At 43.3% G+C, this 16,960-nt stretch overlaps 1 protein-coding gene across 1 annotated transcript; it reads left to right on the top strand.

Moving 5' to 3' along the window:
* Positions 1 to 347: 347 nt before the first annotated feature.
* Tcf21 (transcription factor 21) lies at positions 348 to 2,519 on the top strand. Its single transcript, XM_027402926.2, has 2 exons — positions 348 to 797; positions 2,430 to 2,519. Exons 1-2 carry the CDS (start codon positions 348 to 350, stop codon positions 2,517 to 2,519), a joined length of 540 nt encoding a protein of 179 aa, XP_027258727.1.
* The last annotated feature ends 14,441 nt before the right edge of the window (positions 2,520 to 16,960 follow it).

The following is a 16,960-nucleotide window of genomic DNA, read 5'->3' as shown; positions in this document are numbered from 1 at the left end:
AAGGGGTCTAGGAAGTCTGCAGGGCCTAGCAGGCCCCTCCCCTGGGTTGCATGGATCCGCCTCTCTATTCCCCAGATAAATTCCTAGTGTTCACCAAATTCCTCGGCGCTCTCTCACTCTCCATTAAGGCCAGGCAGGACTCCGGGGGTGGGGAAATAGAGCACTGGTTTCCCTGCAGCAGGATCCCTTGTGGTCGCTTCCACAACCCTGCGAAGGGGAAGCTGTGAGACCAAGCTGCCAGATTCCAACTCGAACCCCAACACACGAAGTGGCAGCTCCACACTTTAAAGACCCTTTAGTTTCAGCGTCTCTCTCTCTCTCCCTCACTCCTTCCACCCCCTCTAAACATGTCCACTGGCTCCCTCAGCGATGTAGAAGACCTTCAAGAAATGGAGATGCTGGATTGTGACTCCCTGAAAGTGGACTCCAACAAGGAGTTTGTGACTTCCAACGAGAGCACCGAGGAGGGCTCCAACTGCGAGAATGGGTCTCCACAGAAGGGTCGCGGCGGCCTGGGCAAAAGGAGGAAGGCGCCCACCAAGAAGAGCCCGTTGAGCGGGGTCAGCCAGGAGGGGAAGCAGGTCCAGCGCAACGCTGCCAACGCGCGCGAGCGGGCCCGCATGCGGGTGCTGAGCAAGGCCTTCTCCAGGCTCAAAACTACCCTGCCCTGGGTGCCCCCGGACACCAAGCTCTCCAAGTTGGACACGCTTAGGTTGGCGTCCAGCTACATCGCGCACTTGAGGCAGATCCTGGCCAACGACAAGTACGAGAATGGTTACATTCACCCAGTCAACCTGGTGAGTTCTCCCGCACTGCTGGCTGGGCCTGGGGACGCGGGCGATCCGTGACACCATGGCCACAGCCGGCCTATCACTTCTGGAGACCTCCGTGCAGGCTCCACGCAGCGCCCTGGCTCTCTGCACTGAGAGCTGCGAGCCCGGGAGTGATTTGTGCAAGGGTTTGACGTGGCACCCCATTAAGGGATTTCCGAGGGTATTCAGCTGGCAAAGACGAGGGATCCCCGCGAAGGGTGCCAGCGCTATTTCCGCTGTCGTGAAACTGACAAGATGCTAGGCACCCAGAAGACATCTAACTATACCTCTTTTAGCCAGGAGCAAAACTTAAGTTCCCCTTCTGATTCTTGTAAACATCCAACTCCGTTCTGTCCCCGGGTATTTTTAGCACTATTAAATACAGACATATTTATGTTCCTCCACCTACATAACTGTCCATGCAAATACCCCAGCTACTTAAATATTCTGTGCTTGACTAAGTAGATTACCATTTTTAAGTCCCAGAAATTCCAGCCACTGTCAACATCATCAGTAAATCCGCTCAGGTCTTCCTTGTGCTGAATAGGTCCGATCAGTCACAATGAAGAGAGACTTGACTTTACCTTAATGACTGGTGTCCACCGAGCCTAATTTTTGAAAAGCAAATGTTGATTACTGAATCAATTTTCTCAGAGGCCTTTTACTGGTTAGAATTTTTTAAAAACTTAGTCTTTCGTTTGATTTCATTTTAAAAACGCGCAGGCTCTAAGGGAAAAAAAAATGCCACCTTACTACGACTTTTGTTTACATATGATAAGGATGAGATATCCCTCAGGCCAGCACTTACAGAGAGGCTTGAGCCGGCTCTCTCGGCTGCTCTCAGGAACTGGGGGAGGGGATGATAAAACACATTTTGCCAGAAAAAATATTTTCCTTCCAAATAAACGGGTTTTTTTTTGTTTTTTTTTTTTTAGTGTGATGAGTAGCCGTTTTTACGATCTAAATCTAAGCATGAGATTATCGATCAGACCATTTATAATTGCTACCACTTTCATCTTTAAGTATTAAAAAAGAGAAAACTTTGAAAACATTATATAACTGTCCAGAGAAAGGGAGAAGAAAGAAAGGAAAGGGGCGAGCTTTGCTTTCTCGGTAGTAGAGAGGACCTCACATAAAATGCCACTGTGTCTTTTATTAACGCACACACCCCTTCTGGGATATTGACTTAAAGTTGTGGTCATAGCTAGGGATGCAGGGAGAGAAATGGAAGTCAATAAAGGCCAGAAGGCCAGGATGCTCGACCAGTGCCTCAGTAGACCTGCAGCTGCAGGTTAGGGTTGTTAGTAATTCTCCCCACACGCCCTGCTCAGACCCCTAGAGCATCTGCTTTCAGGCTGTGGCTGGGCTTCATTTAAGGGTTCCACGGAGAACCCAGAACGGGCTCTCTTTGGCCATAGTTCTAAAAGGCCATCACCATCACTACTACCTGGAACTGCTTGCTTTGTCCTGCCAGGCCTAACACACCTAGTAAACTACAGACCCGTGGCCTCGATACTCCTAGTGCTCACGCAGGCGCCCCTCCTGTAACTGGGGCTCGGGCTGACCCCTCCCTCTGTCCAAGAGTACTTACCTCCTCCTCCCTCTTCCCTCTTGCAGACGTGGCCCTTTATGGTGGCCGGCAAGCCCGAGAGTGACTTGAAGGAAGTGGTGACCGCGAGCCGCTTGTGTGGAACCACCGCGTCTTGACCTTGGAGGTGCGAGTCTGGGAACCGTGCGCTCCGGGGGCAGTGGGCCAGCGAGGGCGACGACCCCTGCCCTCCCCTCCCGTCTCTGCTGAAGCCTTGCATCGCTCCTCTCCCCATCCTACCCCGCGAGAACATTTAACCGCGACGAGGAGATTCGTTTCCAAACCAAAGGAGACCAACTGTACTTACAGATTCCCATCTATTTAACTTTATTAACTTCTGCCATGAATGACTGCGAGCCTGGCTGGTCCAAGTGCAATATGTAATTATATATATTATATATAAATAGATAATAAGAGCCTATCAATATGTATCTTTTGTACAATATGTTGTAAAATGTAGATCATAGAATAGCTGACTTTGACAGTCACATTTATAAAGTAAGTCACTCAAAGAAATATATTTTTTTTCAAACAGGTTTTGCTACTTTCGAAAATAAATCTTCCTTTATATTGCTAAAAAGTCTAGGCATTGGTGTGATTTTTTTTAAAAATGTGAAGAACAGTGGAAAATATGGGGATGTTTAACGATAAAAAGTAGTTCTTTTAACATTTAATCAAAACTTCTAGTAAAAGATTAACTCTGATTCCCACTAAGAATAAGGTCATGTTTCCTACCAAAAACTTTTAAGAGTTCTTCTTCCCAGTTATTTTAAGCCCACTAAAAACATTATAACTGAAAATAGTGAATAAGCAGGGCTACAGTCATCCAGTCACACAGAGCCGAGGGCAACGAAGAAAAAGAATATCCAATTATCCAATAGCGTTACCTATTTTATAGGGTAACGCTTCAGAAAAACGGAAAAATAAACTGCGAAAATTTTATAACTTTCTGTGTACGACTGTGATTTAAAAAAAAAAAGAAAGGAAGGAATGAAAAAAGAAAGAAAGGAAGGAAGAACTGCAAACCAGGGAAGAAGGGGTTGGAGCTACGTGTGAATTCCAAATGCACACGATATTTTGCTTGTTTCTTACTGATAATTAATTAATTGCAACACTAAACGTGCAAACCTGCTTTTCTGTGCGGTTACCCCTTGCGTTCTGCTCCAGCCAAGACTTCCGGCAGATCTTAACTTAAACATCGTCCAGGCTGAGGAACAGCTTATTGGGGAAGATTAGGTTGAGATAAACATAGAAGCGAGGCCTAAGAGCCTGGGACCCTGCTGCCTCTGCCCCAGCTCAGCCCGCGCGGCGATGCGCCAGATGCCACCGCGGCTGTTTAATGTTCGGGGTTATGACCGCAGTGTTTACAAGACGCCCTCGGTTATTTATACTGTTATCCCTCGCAGAGGCCTTGAAACTTCCGCTTCGCTTGCTCTTTCTTTTCGAGCCCCCCACCCCCATCCCCCACCCCGCTCCTCTATTTCTAGCTGGGTTTGGTACCTGGCGCGTTAGGATAACTTCCTCTCCGGCGCTTACACCTCCAGCCAACTATGCGGGGCGGAGCTGCCCTGGAAACATCTACCCCACTGCCTTGTCCCTTCTGAGAAGCCACCAGTGCAAAGCTCTAGTGACTCTTCGTCCATGTCCTTTGCACACTTGCCTTGAAGCGAATTTCAAGGTGTCAGGCAACTCCTCTGACCCATCCCAACTTCAAGAGCTCAGTTCAAACTCTACGCGATGGCACCCACTCATGCTCACACAAAACTTCATATCCACCTAAGGGACAGACTCCTCGCCAGGACTGATTCCGAGATTCTGAGGGAAGGAAGATTGGTGTCACCAACACGATTCACTTATCGCGGTTAGCCCCGCAAGCGCTCCCCAAGTTTCTAATCATGTTTTTGTACAAACCGAGTAAGTTCTTGACATTCTGAGCACTTTGCACTGGCGAACCCTAGCTTCCTTCCCGTTCTCTACTGTTACAAACGGGAGCGGCACACGGTTTTTAAAACCTTTGTTCATCCCTACTCATAATCTGAAGCCTTAACTTGAGAGAAACCGAAGTCCTGGTTCCACACGGGCCAGTTTCCTCGAAGGGCAGGATCCTGTTTTATCTTCCTGGCAAGTAAAAATGAGGATAACACTAGTAATAATTGGATTTGTATTCTCCTCAGTCACTGCCCAAACTTTTAATATAGCTCAGTGTAATTATAGTATGTGTGACTTCTTCGTGAAAGATGGGACCCAGCAAATAAATATCCAGTACTTGTATGAGTCTGCAGGTGGCTAGCTATCCCACACCCAAACTGAAAGTGTTTGAGGCAGGCAGCTCAAGTGGTGTGTTTTTAATGGACTGGCCATGTCTTTTGATTGCTCCGACTGAAATGTGTTCCTTCAAAGCAGTGTCGTTGCCCCCACCCCCTTACTGTTCCACCTCTCCCCAGTGTTCTCTGAATCTGCCTAAAGCTGCCTGCTAAGATGACCCACAAAATTCAAAATCCAGAAATTTCACTGAGCAAAGACAGAGCTCAAAATAATGCTATCATCTAGTGATGGGGAAAAACTTTCCTATCAAAGGTCTCAGTTGAGCTCTCATTCTGGACATAGTTGTATCCCCGGAGTTTCAGACCTGATGGGGTGAGTGCAAATTTGGAGATCGAATAACTGGGTTTGGGGAAAAAACTGGAATCTCCTCTCTCTCTCTCTCTTTCTCTCTCTCTCTCTCTCTCTCTCTCTCTCTCTCTCTCTCTCTCTCTCTCTCTCTCTCTCTCTCTCTTTTATCCACACAGCTTAAATATCTCTCTGCCTCTAGCCCTTCTATACTAGATGGGCCATACTCACCATGCTCAACTTCCCTGCCCCTCTTGTTCTCACATATTCCCCCAAAGTATGCCATTACCAGGCTGCCTGATACCCAGCCTAGGTTCCCGTGCCACAACTTAAAGTGCAATAAAGCAAGAGTAGTGGACAGACACCTTTGCCCCAGGCCAAAAGAGCTAAGGGTGAGGGATGAGGAGTGTCATGTGACCTTTAAGCTATAAAAAGTATTGCACAGAAAGCGCTCTCAGAAGGACCAGGCAAATAACCAAATTGCCATAGCCACCTGGAAGGAAAATGAAGAGCTTCCAAGTTCTCAGACACAGATTCATAAAGTGGCAGCGAATGACACACACTCTCTCCCTCCCTCCCTCCCTCCCTCCTTCCCTCCCTCCTTCCATCCCTCCCTCCTTCCATCCCTCTCTCCCTCCCTCCCTCTCTCTGCCAATGCTTGTAAGACTTAAAACTTTTATTATAATCGATTCATTGTACTGTTAGCAGGTTGCACGTAGCTTACCAAAAACTTACTCCAAAAAGTAATAATAAACAGAGTTCTGGTGTTCACTGTGTTAGTAAAGACTACCCAGGCCACCTTTGAGCACGCGCTGCTTCTGTGGGTCCCCATCCTCTAGAGAGACTGATTCTAGGGGTCTCAGCTAGGAGCTCCTAGAATTGGTATCGTTCAGTAGTCTCTATGTGATGCTTCTGCTGGTGGTCTGGGAACACTTGGAGAACCAGGATTTGAGATGCATGAGTAGGGAAACAAACAAACAAACAAACAAAAAAGCGTTAAAGCAGACGAAAAGGGGGGTAGCTTCCAGTTCTGGGCTCTAGCTTAATTCAGTTTTCCTGTTCATTCTGGGGTAGCATGCACCCAACTGCCAGTCTGGAAATCAAGTCGCTCATCCTCAGTAAATATGATATCTGTTCTGTCCTAGGGATGTGGCCCGATTGTGTGGATGCACATTTTGTGTCCTAGACAATAGAAGATAAATTCCGGTTATTAGTCGATGAACTAATTTTAAACCTGGGTGGATTACAGGCCAGGGTATTGTTGGATTCCTTAGACCTCCAAGGAGGAAAGAACTCTGGGCAACGCGGACCTACACCTCTTGCAAAAGATTCCCACCCTCAATCCCAGATCTGCATATATCTGCTTCACTGGGGAAAGTCGGACTTGCTCGGGTTCAGTGCACTGTGTTTCAGAAAGTGGGAAAGTGGTTGACTGACGCCAGGGGTGAGGGTGAGCTGGGGGTGAGCGCTGCGGGGAGGAGGGAGGGAGGAAAAGTGGGGGAGAGGGAAGTCCGTCTCCGTTTTTACAGTCTGGAAGAGGACTTTATGGAAGACGGAAGGGGGAGGAAGGAGGCTTGGGTTCTCCGCCTAAGAGCCTGCAGGCTTCTCTGTCCCTTTCAGGGTGTGGTCTTGGGACAGCTGCTTGCGTGTCCTGCGGTGGACGCGCTCCAAGGAGACTCGGGTCTGGGGAAGGTTCTAGGTCATTTCGGCATAGAGGGACACACAATTCGAGCTGAGCACAGCTGGCCAGCAGAGCATCTTTTCTCAGCCTAGCACCCTGTCTTTCGGATTCTAGCTCTGCCTGTGGGAACTGTGGGAGCATTTTCGAGTAGGTCTGCTTCCTCTGGCAGTCTTGGCTCAATAGGCTCTCTTTGATCTTAAATTGTAGGCTGGCTCCAGCATCCTACCTCCCAGTCAACCACCCCAACCGGCTGTACCCCCCCACACACACACACACCCGCAACACAGCAGGGAGAAAGGGTGGGGAAGGACAGGGAGCACCATCTTTTAGAACAACGGAGTTAGAATTCAGGACTTGGTTTTGTACCCACCATAGGGCCTGAGACCCCATTAAGTAGTGAATCAAAACAAATCATTATTTTTTAAAAAAGAAATAAAAAGACCGTTTCTGGAGTAGAACTATAGTTGAGCCCTCCTACCTTAAAGACTAGAGTCCCCAGCCCAGGAGACACTGAACAAACTCATTTCCTCTGCAGCATCCTGCTTAATTGCACCTTGACTGAAGCACACAATCTTTCTCCTGTGTAACCACGCAAGTTTGGTAATCTTGGGGCTTCCTACAATTTTCCCTTATAAAATCACCCCTCAGTCGAAAGTGGGGACTCCATTTGTTCCCGAACGAACGGGGTCCTTACTGCAGCTTGTATCCTCGAGACAATAAAGAAACCTTTGTCCTTGCATTCGGTGAGTCTGGGTTCTTCTGGGGTTCAGAAATCTGGGCACAACACATGAGGTGAAGAAAATAGATGTGATGCAACCACATAAAATCAACAGAGGATGTCACCACTAGGTAACTTGTGTTTATCTAGTGCCTTTAATCCCAACACCAGCACTTGGGTGGCAGAGGCAAATGGATCTTTGTAGTTTGAGGCCAGACTGGTCTGGTCCACATAGAGAGTTCCAAGTCAGCCAGAGCTACATAATGTCTCAAAAAGAAAATAAAACATTAGCCAGTTATTTGAAAACAAAGTCACAAAAGTACCTGGAAGAATGATATTGATGTCCCCTAATTATGTAGGCAATCATAGATGGTTATTAAATTTTTGTGATGTTCAAATTGCACCAAATCACAGAGAATACACTAGAGAGATGGCACTCAGCCTTCTCTCCTCTTCAGTGAGACCTCCATATTTGATCTGCAGTGAGTCCCACCCTCACTTCTGGGTTCCTGTGCACATCACCTCATGGAGAAGAGGTAAATTTTCTCCATTTCTCTGCTCAGTCTGTTGTGTCAATCCCCACTAGCTGCTTAGAGCAGGGCTGACTGTATATGGCTGTTTTGCTGGCTCCTGGCACCCAGCATAGTGCCAGACACCAGGAAGTGCCCAGGGAGTGTGCAAAGCTTCCGATGGGCTTTTTGGAGATGTGGATGTCTGATGATAAACAACACTCTGCACCTCCAGTCCAAGACTGGCTCAAATGCATTCCAATTTTAACTTAGAATTTGATAGTATAGCACAGTACCTGGTGCTTAACTTGTTCCATAAGAATCTGTAGTGAAAGCAACATCAGTGATCCTGTTGAAAGTGCATTAACCAGAGACACTGGTCCACATTACTTTAGAACACTACATCTCAGGCAAGATCACAATAAGCACAGTGCCTTTGAAAAATATGTGGTTTTGAGTTTGAGATCAGCCTGATCTACAAGAACTAGTTCCAGGACAGACTCCAAAAGGCAACACAGGGAAACCCTTCCTCAAAAAAACAAAACAAAACAAAAAAAAGGAAGGAAGGAAGGGAGAGAGAGAGAGAGAGAGAGAGAGAGAGAGAGAGAGAGAGAGGTTTGCATCTCTTTTCAGCATCCTGTCCATCACTGAGAAGCAACCACTTCTAACTTCTCTGATCACTTACTGACAAGTCTCATCTACAGTTGTTTTTCTTCTTTCATGGCTCCTGTGAGTGCCCAAATCTTTGGCTACTTCAAATCTTACTTTCAAGAACTCAACTCCCACTGAAAAACCCTTTGCTTTACAACTTTTCCTTTTCCTTTCCTAAAAGAAAGGAAGTTCTTCTTCTATCTACTCACAACCTCCCAAATATGTGGGAAACCAACCTCATCTCCTCTAAATTGAGTGAGCATTCAGTAGTTCAGCTGTCACACTATCTTTCTAAAGTGAGTGTCATATCCCACTAATTATGGGCTGAGTCCCCCAATATTTCTACCATCTTAGATTCTGAGTCTCTGACTCAAAGGCTGTAAACCAGGGGTTCCCATAGCCCCCACCTCTGATTTGAGAATTTGCCATAATTGTTCTCTTGACTCAGAACACCTTTTACCTTTGTCCAGTTAAAGGATACAGGTGAAAATTCAGGTGAAGATGGACAAGGGAAAGGTCCTGAGAGAGAGAGAGAGAGAGAGAGAGAGAGAGAGAGAGAGAGAGAGAGAGAATGTGGAGTTGAGGTATACCACATATTCAGCACATAGCTGTGTTCCTGACTCTGGAAACTCCCCAAATCTGTAATTTTAGAGGGTTTTTTTTTTTTGAAGGTGTGTAGTCAAGATTGACTAAGTCATTGACCAATGGTGATAAACTCAATGCCCAGCCCCTTTCTGTGGGGTCTGACAGGAAGAGTTCCTGCTCCTGATTACAAGATTGGTAAGTCTGACCAACCATAGAAGCCACCCTGAAGTTTCCTAGGGACTCCAGATACAAATCATTCCATCAACATATAAAAAGGCATAGCAAAGTACAGTTGTTGGAAGCCTATAATAGCCTCACTCTACAGGGCAAGGCATTCGAAACTCAAAAGCCACCTTTGGCTACACAGTGAGTTTGAGGCCAACATGTTTGGAGAACCTACCTCAAAAAAAAAAAAAAAAAAAAAAAAAAAAAAAAAAAAAAAAAAAAGGTATCACCTAAGAAGTTTCCAATAGCCTGAAAAGCTGTTGTGCCAAAAGCCACAACAGTGACAAAATACCTATTTTACATTTATTAGGTCATACAATTGCTTCCCCCAACAAAGAACCCAAGACATTTCTAAACATAGAAAGCTTTCAGATCAACAGGGGTCGTTTGGTTCTACAGAGCTGTTTTGAATGAAAGGGAAATGAAGTACTGTGAGATGATCTAAGCAATCCCTGACCTGAATCTCTTGGCAAAAAATGAACAGTGACCAGGCTGTAGGGAAACGAAACTGTCAGAAGTTCAATTCCTCCCTGGAGCTCTCTGAGCACCTATCTCTGCCAGTCTTCAATGTTTCCTCCTCTAAAACCTCATTTTCTGTGCTGGCTAACTTTCTCCTTCTAACTGTTTTAGATCATAGAAGTTTGGTTAAGTTGCTATCTGTATCCCCAATTTTATGATTCTATTGTAGACTTTGTCATCCACCACATATACCTTGAATGTGAATTTATGGACCAGATATAACTATTCTCTCTATCTCCCCCCTCTTTCTTTTCTCTCTTTCTCACTTTTTTAACACAAGAATTTATTTACCTTGTACAGCCACTTTGGAAATCAGTATGGCGACTCCTCAAGAAAATGGGAATGAGTCTACCACAAGATCCAGCAATTCCACTCCTAGGCATATACCCAAAAGAAGCACATTCATACAACAAGGACATCTGTTCAACAATGTTCATAGCAGCACTATTTGTAATAGCCAGAAAGTGGAAGCAGCCTAGATGCCCTTCAACCAAAGAATGGATAGAGAAAATGTGGTACATTTACACAATGGAGTACTACTCAGCAGAAAAAAACAATGGAATCTTGAAATTTGCAGGAAAATGGATGGAACTCGAAGAAACCATTCTGAGAGAGGTAACCCAATCACAAAAAGACAAACATGATATGTACTCACTCATATGTGGATTTTAGACATAGAGTAAGGGATTGCCATCCTACAATCCACACTGCCAGAGATACTAGTAAACAAGGAAGACCCTAAAAGAGACAAACTTTGTCCCCTGGAGAATGGGAAAGGGTCACCATCCCCTGAGCAAATTGAGAACATGGAAAGGGGGGGGGAGGAAGCTACGAGAGTGAGAAGGGAAGAAAAGGAAGGATGCAGAGGTCATGAGGAAGCAGAAATTTTGAGTCAGGTATAGATTAGAAGAAAGGACATCTGACAGGTAGGATTTTAGTTGGGGGGATGGTAGAGGAGGAAGGGAGGGAGAAGGGAACTGGGATCATCATGTAATTCAATCTTGTTTGTAATTCAAATATATATATATATATATATATATATATATAATATATATGAATTTATTTAGTTTTTCTTTTGTTTTGTTTTGTTGTTTTTAGAGAGAGGGTTTCTCTGTATTGCTTTGGAGCCTGTCCTAGAACTTGCTCTGTAGACCAGGCTGGCCTTGAACTCACAGAGATCCTCCTGCCTCTACCTCCCAAATGCTGGGATTAAAAGGCTTGCACCACCAACACCCGGCACTTATTTTTATTTATATGGATCCATGTATGACTGTGTGACTTCTGTATTCCTCATTCATGAAGGAGTTTTAGAGGCCTGAGGGTACCAGATCCCTTGAAATTGAAGTTAGGGGCGGTTGTGAGTCACCTGATGTGGGTGTTGGGAACCAAACCTGAGTCCTCTACTCTTAAAAAGCTGAGCTTTCTCTCCAGTCCCATGTGCTCACACTTAACAAAGCTCATCTTCAGGCCTTACCAGAAGCCTCTCCTTCTCTTTAAGGCCCCATCATGATTACATATCTCTCCGTTCATGTTTCTATTTGATGCTGTCACTTCCAACTTGAGATCTGATCATGTTAAAGAGCCTTAAGACCTCTTTATCATAATTAACCTCATTCTGAAAGGAAATTTATGTATCACCTTTTCTTTTCAGACTGACCAATGTGGCCTGGTTTACTTTTTTTTTTAAAACAATATTTAGACGATAATTCATTTTAAATCATTTACTCCCCCCTTAGTTATTAAAGACTGGTGATTTATGTTATTATCAGTTATTATCATATAGTAAACCACTCCAAACTCCAATGGCTTTTTTTTCTTCTTCTTTTTGGTTTTTCCAGACAGGGTTTCCCTGTGTAGCTTTGGAGCCTGTCCTGAAACTCGCTCTGTAGACCAAGCTGGTCTTAAACTCACAGAGATCTGCCTTCCTCTGCCTCCCAAGTGCTGGGATTAAAGGTGTGTGCCACCACTGCCTGGTCCCAATAGCCTGAAGTAATAAATGTCTGATATTGTTCATGCATCTGTGAATCTCTTGGGAGGTTCTGACTGCATGGCACAGATTTTCTGTTCTTGCTAGGCTTGTGCATGTATAAGTGATGATTTAGCTAATGATTTGGCTAAATCATTAGATTTAAAGGTTGCCTCATTCAAATGCCTAGTAGCAGATGTTCAAGGTCTCAGTCTAAACTGGTTGCCGCTGAACCATGTGGTTTTCATTATGTATTAGTCTAGCTTGTATTGTTCTCACGAACAAGGAAGCAATAGCTCACAAGGCCTCTCAGACTTAGCTTCAGAATAGGCATAGTGTTGCCCATGCTGTGTTCTACTGATGAAATCCCATTACCAAGGTATTCCTGTGGTTGTTAGAATGAGAATGACTCCCATAAGCTCAGATATTTAAATGTTTGCTTCCCAGTTGGTGGAGCTGTTTGGGAAAGATTAGCAAGTTCAGCCTTGTGGGAGGAAGTGCATCAGAAGGGATGAGGTATAATTTGAACTATAGTAGAGTCTCTTTTATGAACACTACTAAACATTGTGTTTAATGCATAAATGCTTAGAATTGCTGCGTCTTCTTAGTGTAATTTTTCTTTGATAAGTATGTAACATCCTTCCCTATCCCTTCTTACTATTTTTAGCATGAAGTCTATTTTGTCAGATACTAAAATAGCTACACTGGCTTGCTTCTTGAGTCCATTGGCTTGGAATATCTTCTTCCATCCTTTTACCCTGAGATGAGGTATATCATTGAAGGTGGCGTGTGTTTCATGTGGCAGAAAGATGGATCTTGTTTTTTAATCCAATCTGTTATTCTGTGTCTGTTTTTTTTTTTTTTTAAATTACTGGCATTTTTCTTTTGTGTAAGGTCACTCTGCCCTTGCAGTCCAGCGCTGGGCAAGTGACACATTTCTTTTTTTTTTAAATCATTTTTTTATTTGAATTAGAAACAAGATTGACTTACATGACAATCCTAGTTCCCTTCTCCCTCCCATCCTCCCCTACCCCCCCCAACTAAAACCCTACCTATCACATATCCTTTCTTCTATTCTTCATCTGACTCAACCTTTCTGCTCCCTCATGACCTCTGTATCCTTCCTCTTCTTCCCTTCTCATTCTCTTAGCTCCCTCCCCCCCCTTCCCAGACAGACTGGATCAAAAAAGAAGTCCCCCTGACACATAATAATCAAAACACCAAATCTACAGAATAAAGAGAAATATTAAGAGCAGCAAAGGAAAAAGGCCAAGTAACATATAAAGGCAAACCAATCAGAATCACACCCGACTTCTCAATGGAAACTCTGAAAGCCAGAAGGTCTTGGATAGATACCCTACAAGCACTAAGGGAGCATGGATGTCAACCCAGACTACTGTACCCAGCAAAACTTTCAATCACTATAGATGGAGAAAACAAGATATCCCATGACAAAAACAGATTTAAACAATACATATCCACAAATCCAGCACTACAGAAGGTTCTGGAAGGAAAACTCCAACACAACGAACATAACTACACTCACAAAAACACAGGCAATAGATAATCTAATTTTACCAAATATAAAAAGAAACAGGAGGGTGAAATCCACACACAATGACACCACCAACAATAAATCCAAAACAAACAAGAACCAACAAACAATGGACATTAATATCCCTAAATGTCAATGGTCTTAACTTATCCATAAAAAGATATAGGCTAACAGAATGGATATGAAGACAGAATCCATCCTTCTGCTCTTTACAAGAAACACACCTCAACTTCAAAGACAGGCGTTACCTGAGAGTAAAAGGATAGGAAAAGATTTTCCAATCAAATGGGCCCAAGAAACAAGCTGGTGTAGCAATCCTAATAACTAACAAATTAGACTTCAAACTAAAATCAATCAAAAGAGATGAAGAAGGGCATTTCATACTCATCACAGGAAAAGTCCATCAAGATGAAGTCTCAATCCTGAACATCTATGCCCCAAATACGAAGGCACCCACATTTGTAAAAGAAACATTACTATTAAGCTCAAACCACACATAAAACCACACACACTTATAGTAGGAGACTTCAACACCCACCTTATGCCACTAGACAGGACTGCCAGACAGAAACTTAACAAAGAAACAAAGGATCTGACAGAAGTTATGACCCAACTGGGTTTAACAGATATCTATAGAACATTCCATCCAAACACAAAAGAATATACCTTCTTCTCAGCGCCACATGGAACCTTCTCTAAAATTGACCACATAGTTGGCAGCAAAGCAAACCTCCAAAGTTACAAAAGAATTGAAATAACCCCCTGCATCAGATCACCATGCATTAAAGCTAGAATTCAACAGCAATACCAATTGCAGAAAACCTACATATTCGTGGAAAATGAATAACACCCAATTGCACCATTCCTGGGTTGAGGAAGAAATAAAAAAGGAAATTAAAGACTTCCTAGAATTTAATGAGAATGTAGACACAACATACCCAAACTTATGGGACACTCTGAAAGCAGTGCTAAGAGGAAAGTTCATAGCACTACGTGCCCACATGAAGAAACTGGAGAAAAATCACATTAGAGAATTGACAGAACAACTGAAAGCTTTAGAGCAAAAAGAAGCAAACTCACCAAGGAGGAGTAGACACCAGGAAATAATCAACCTGAGGGCTGAAATCAATAGAGTAGAAACTAGGAAAACAGTACAAAGAATCAATGAAACAAAGAGTTGGTTCTTTGAGAAGATCAACAAGATAGACAAACCTCTAGCCAAACTAACCAAAAGGCAGAGACAGAGCATGCTAATTAACAAAATCAGAAACGAAAGGGGGGATATAACAACAGACACTGAGGAAATCCAGAGAATCTTCAGATCATACTTTGAAAACCTAAACTCCATAAAATTCGAAAATCTAAAAGAAATGGACAGTTTTCTGGATAGATATCACTTACCAAATTAAACCAAGAACAGAAAAGCAACTTAAATCGACCTATAACCCCTAATGAAATGGAAGCAGTCATCAAAAGCCCCCAAAAAAAAAAGCCCAGGGCCAGATGGCTTCACCGAAGAATTCTACCAGAAATACAAACAAGAGTTAATTCCAGTACTCCTCAAACTGTTCTGCACAATAGAAGCAGATAGGATATTGCCAAACTCTTTCTATGAGGCTACAATCACTTTGTTACCCAAGCCACAAAAAGATATGACTAAGAAAGAGAACTACAAACCGAAATCCCTCATGAACATCAATGCTAAAATACTCAATAAAATATTGGCGAATGGAATCCAAGAACATATCAGAAAAATCATCCACCATGATCAAGTAGGCTTCATCCCAGGGATGCAAGGATGTTCAACATACGAAAATCCATCAATGTAATCCACCATATAAACAAACTGAAAAAGAAAAATGACATGATCATCTCACCAGACGCTGAAAAAGCCTTTGACAAAATCCAACATCCCTTCATGATAAAGATCTTGGAGAGAACAGGAATAACAGGAACATATCTAAACATGATAAACGCAATATACACCAAACCAATAGCCAACATCAAACTAAATGGAGAGAAACTCAAAGCGTTTCCTCTAAAATCAGTAACAAGACAAGGCTGTCCACCCTCTCCATATCTCTTCAATATTGTACTTAAAGTTCTAGGTAGAGCAATAAGACAAGAAAAGGGGATCAAAGGGATACAAATTGGAAAGGAAGAAGTCAAACTTTCACTATTTGCAGATGATATGCTAGTCTACATTAGTGACCTGAAAAAACTCTACCAGGGAATTACTACAGCTGATAAACACCGTCAGCAAGGTAGCGGGATGCAAACTTAACTCAAAAAAAAATTCAGTAGCCCTACTATCTACAGATGATAAATCCAATGAGAAAGAAATCATGGAAACATCACCTTTTACAATATCCACAAACAACATAAAATATCTTGGGGTAACACTAACCAAAAAAGTGAAAGACCTGTACAATAAGAACTTTGAGACTTTAAAGAAAGAAATTAAAGAAGATACCAGAAAATGGAAAGATCTCCCATGCTCTTGGATAGGTAGAATTAACATAGTAAAAATGGCAATCCTGCCAAAGGCAATCTACAGATTCAATGCAATCCCCATCAAAATCCTGAACATTACGCCAGTAGCACAGACATTGAGGTCTGCAATTAATAAATGGGACCTCCTGAAACTGAGAAGCTTCTGTAAGGCAAAGGACACAGTCAGTAAGACAAAACGACAGCTCACAGAATGGGAAAAGATCTTCACCGATCCCACATCTGACAGAGGGTTGATTTCCAAAATATATAAGGAGCTCAAGAAGCTAGGCACCAAAACACCAAACAAATTAAAAAGTGGGGTGCAGAACTAAATAGAGAATTCTCAACAGAGGAATCTGAAATGGCTGAAAGACACTTAAGAAAGTGCTCAAAATCCTTGGCCATCAGAGAAATGCAACTCAAAACAATTCTGAGGTATCACCTCACACCTGTCAGAATGGCTAAAATCAAAAATACCAATGACAATCTATGCTGGAGAGGATGTGGAGGAAAAGGAACACTCCTCCATTGCTGGTGGGAGTGCAAACTTGTAAGACCACTCTGGAAATCAGTATGGCGATTGCTCAGAAAACTGGGAATCAGTCTACCTCAAGATCCAGCAAGTCCTCTCTTGGGTATATACCCAGAAAGTGTATGTTCATACAACAAGGACATATGTTCAACCATGTTCATAGCAGCATTGTTTGTAATAGCCAGAACCTGGAAGCAACCTAGATGCCCCTCAACTGAAGAATGCATACAGAAAATGTGGTACATTTACACAATGGAGTACTACTCAGCAGAAAAAAGCAAGGGAATCTTGAAATTCACAGGCAAATGGATGGAACTAGAAGAAACCATCCTGGGTGAGGTCACAAAAAGTCACAAAAAGACAAACATGGTATGGACTCACTCATATATGAATTTTAGACATAGAGCAAAGTATTACCAGCCTATAATCCTCTTCACCAAAGAAACTAGGAAACATGAAGGACTCTAAGGGATAAATGGACTCCAGGAATGGAGGAATGGGGGTGAGGGGAGGGAG

Source organism: Cricetulus griseus, chromosome 2 (genome assembly GCF_003668045.3).
Source record: "Cricetulus griseus strain 17A/GY chromosome 2, alternate assembly CriGri-PICRH-1.0, whole genome shotgun sequence".
Classification (NCBI taxonomy): domain Eukaryota; kingdom Metazoa; phylum Chordata; class Mammalia; order Rodentia; family Cricetidae; genus Cricetulus; species Cricetulus griseus.
Note: the sequence above shows the minus strand (reverse complement) of the source record. Positions and strands in the feature narration are given on the sequence as shown.

Bases quoted from the DNA above. Each gene is read 5' to 3' on its own strand.
- Tcf21 (XM_027402926.2), top strand. From the start codon at position 348: ATGTCCACTGGCTCCCTCAGCGATGTAGAAGACCTTCAAGAAATGGAG. The intron at 798-2,429 runs GTGAGTTCTCCC...TCCCTCTTGCAG, and splicing joins ACATTCACCCAGTCAACCTG to ACGTGGCCCTTTATGGTGGC.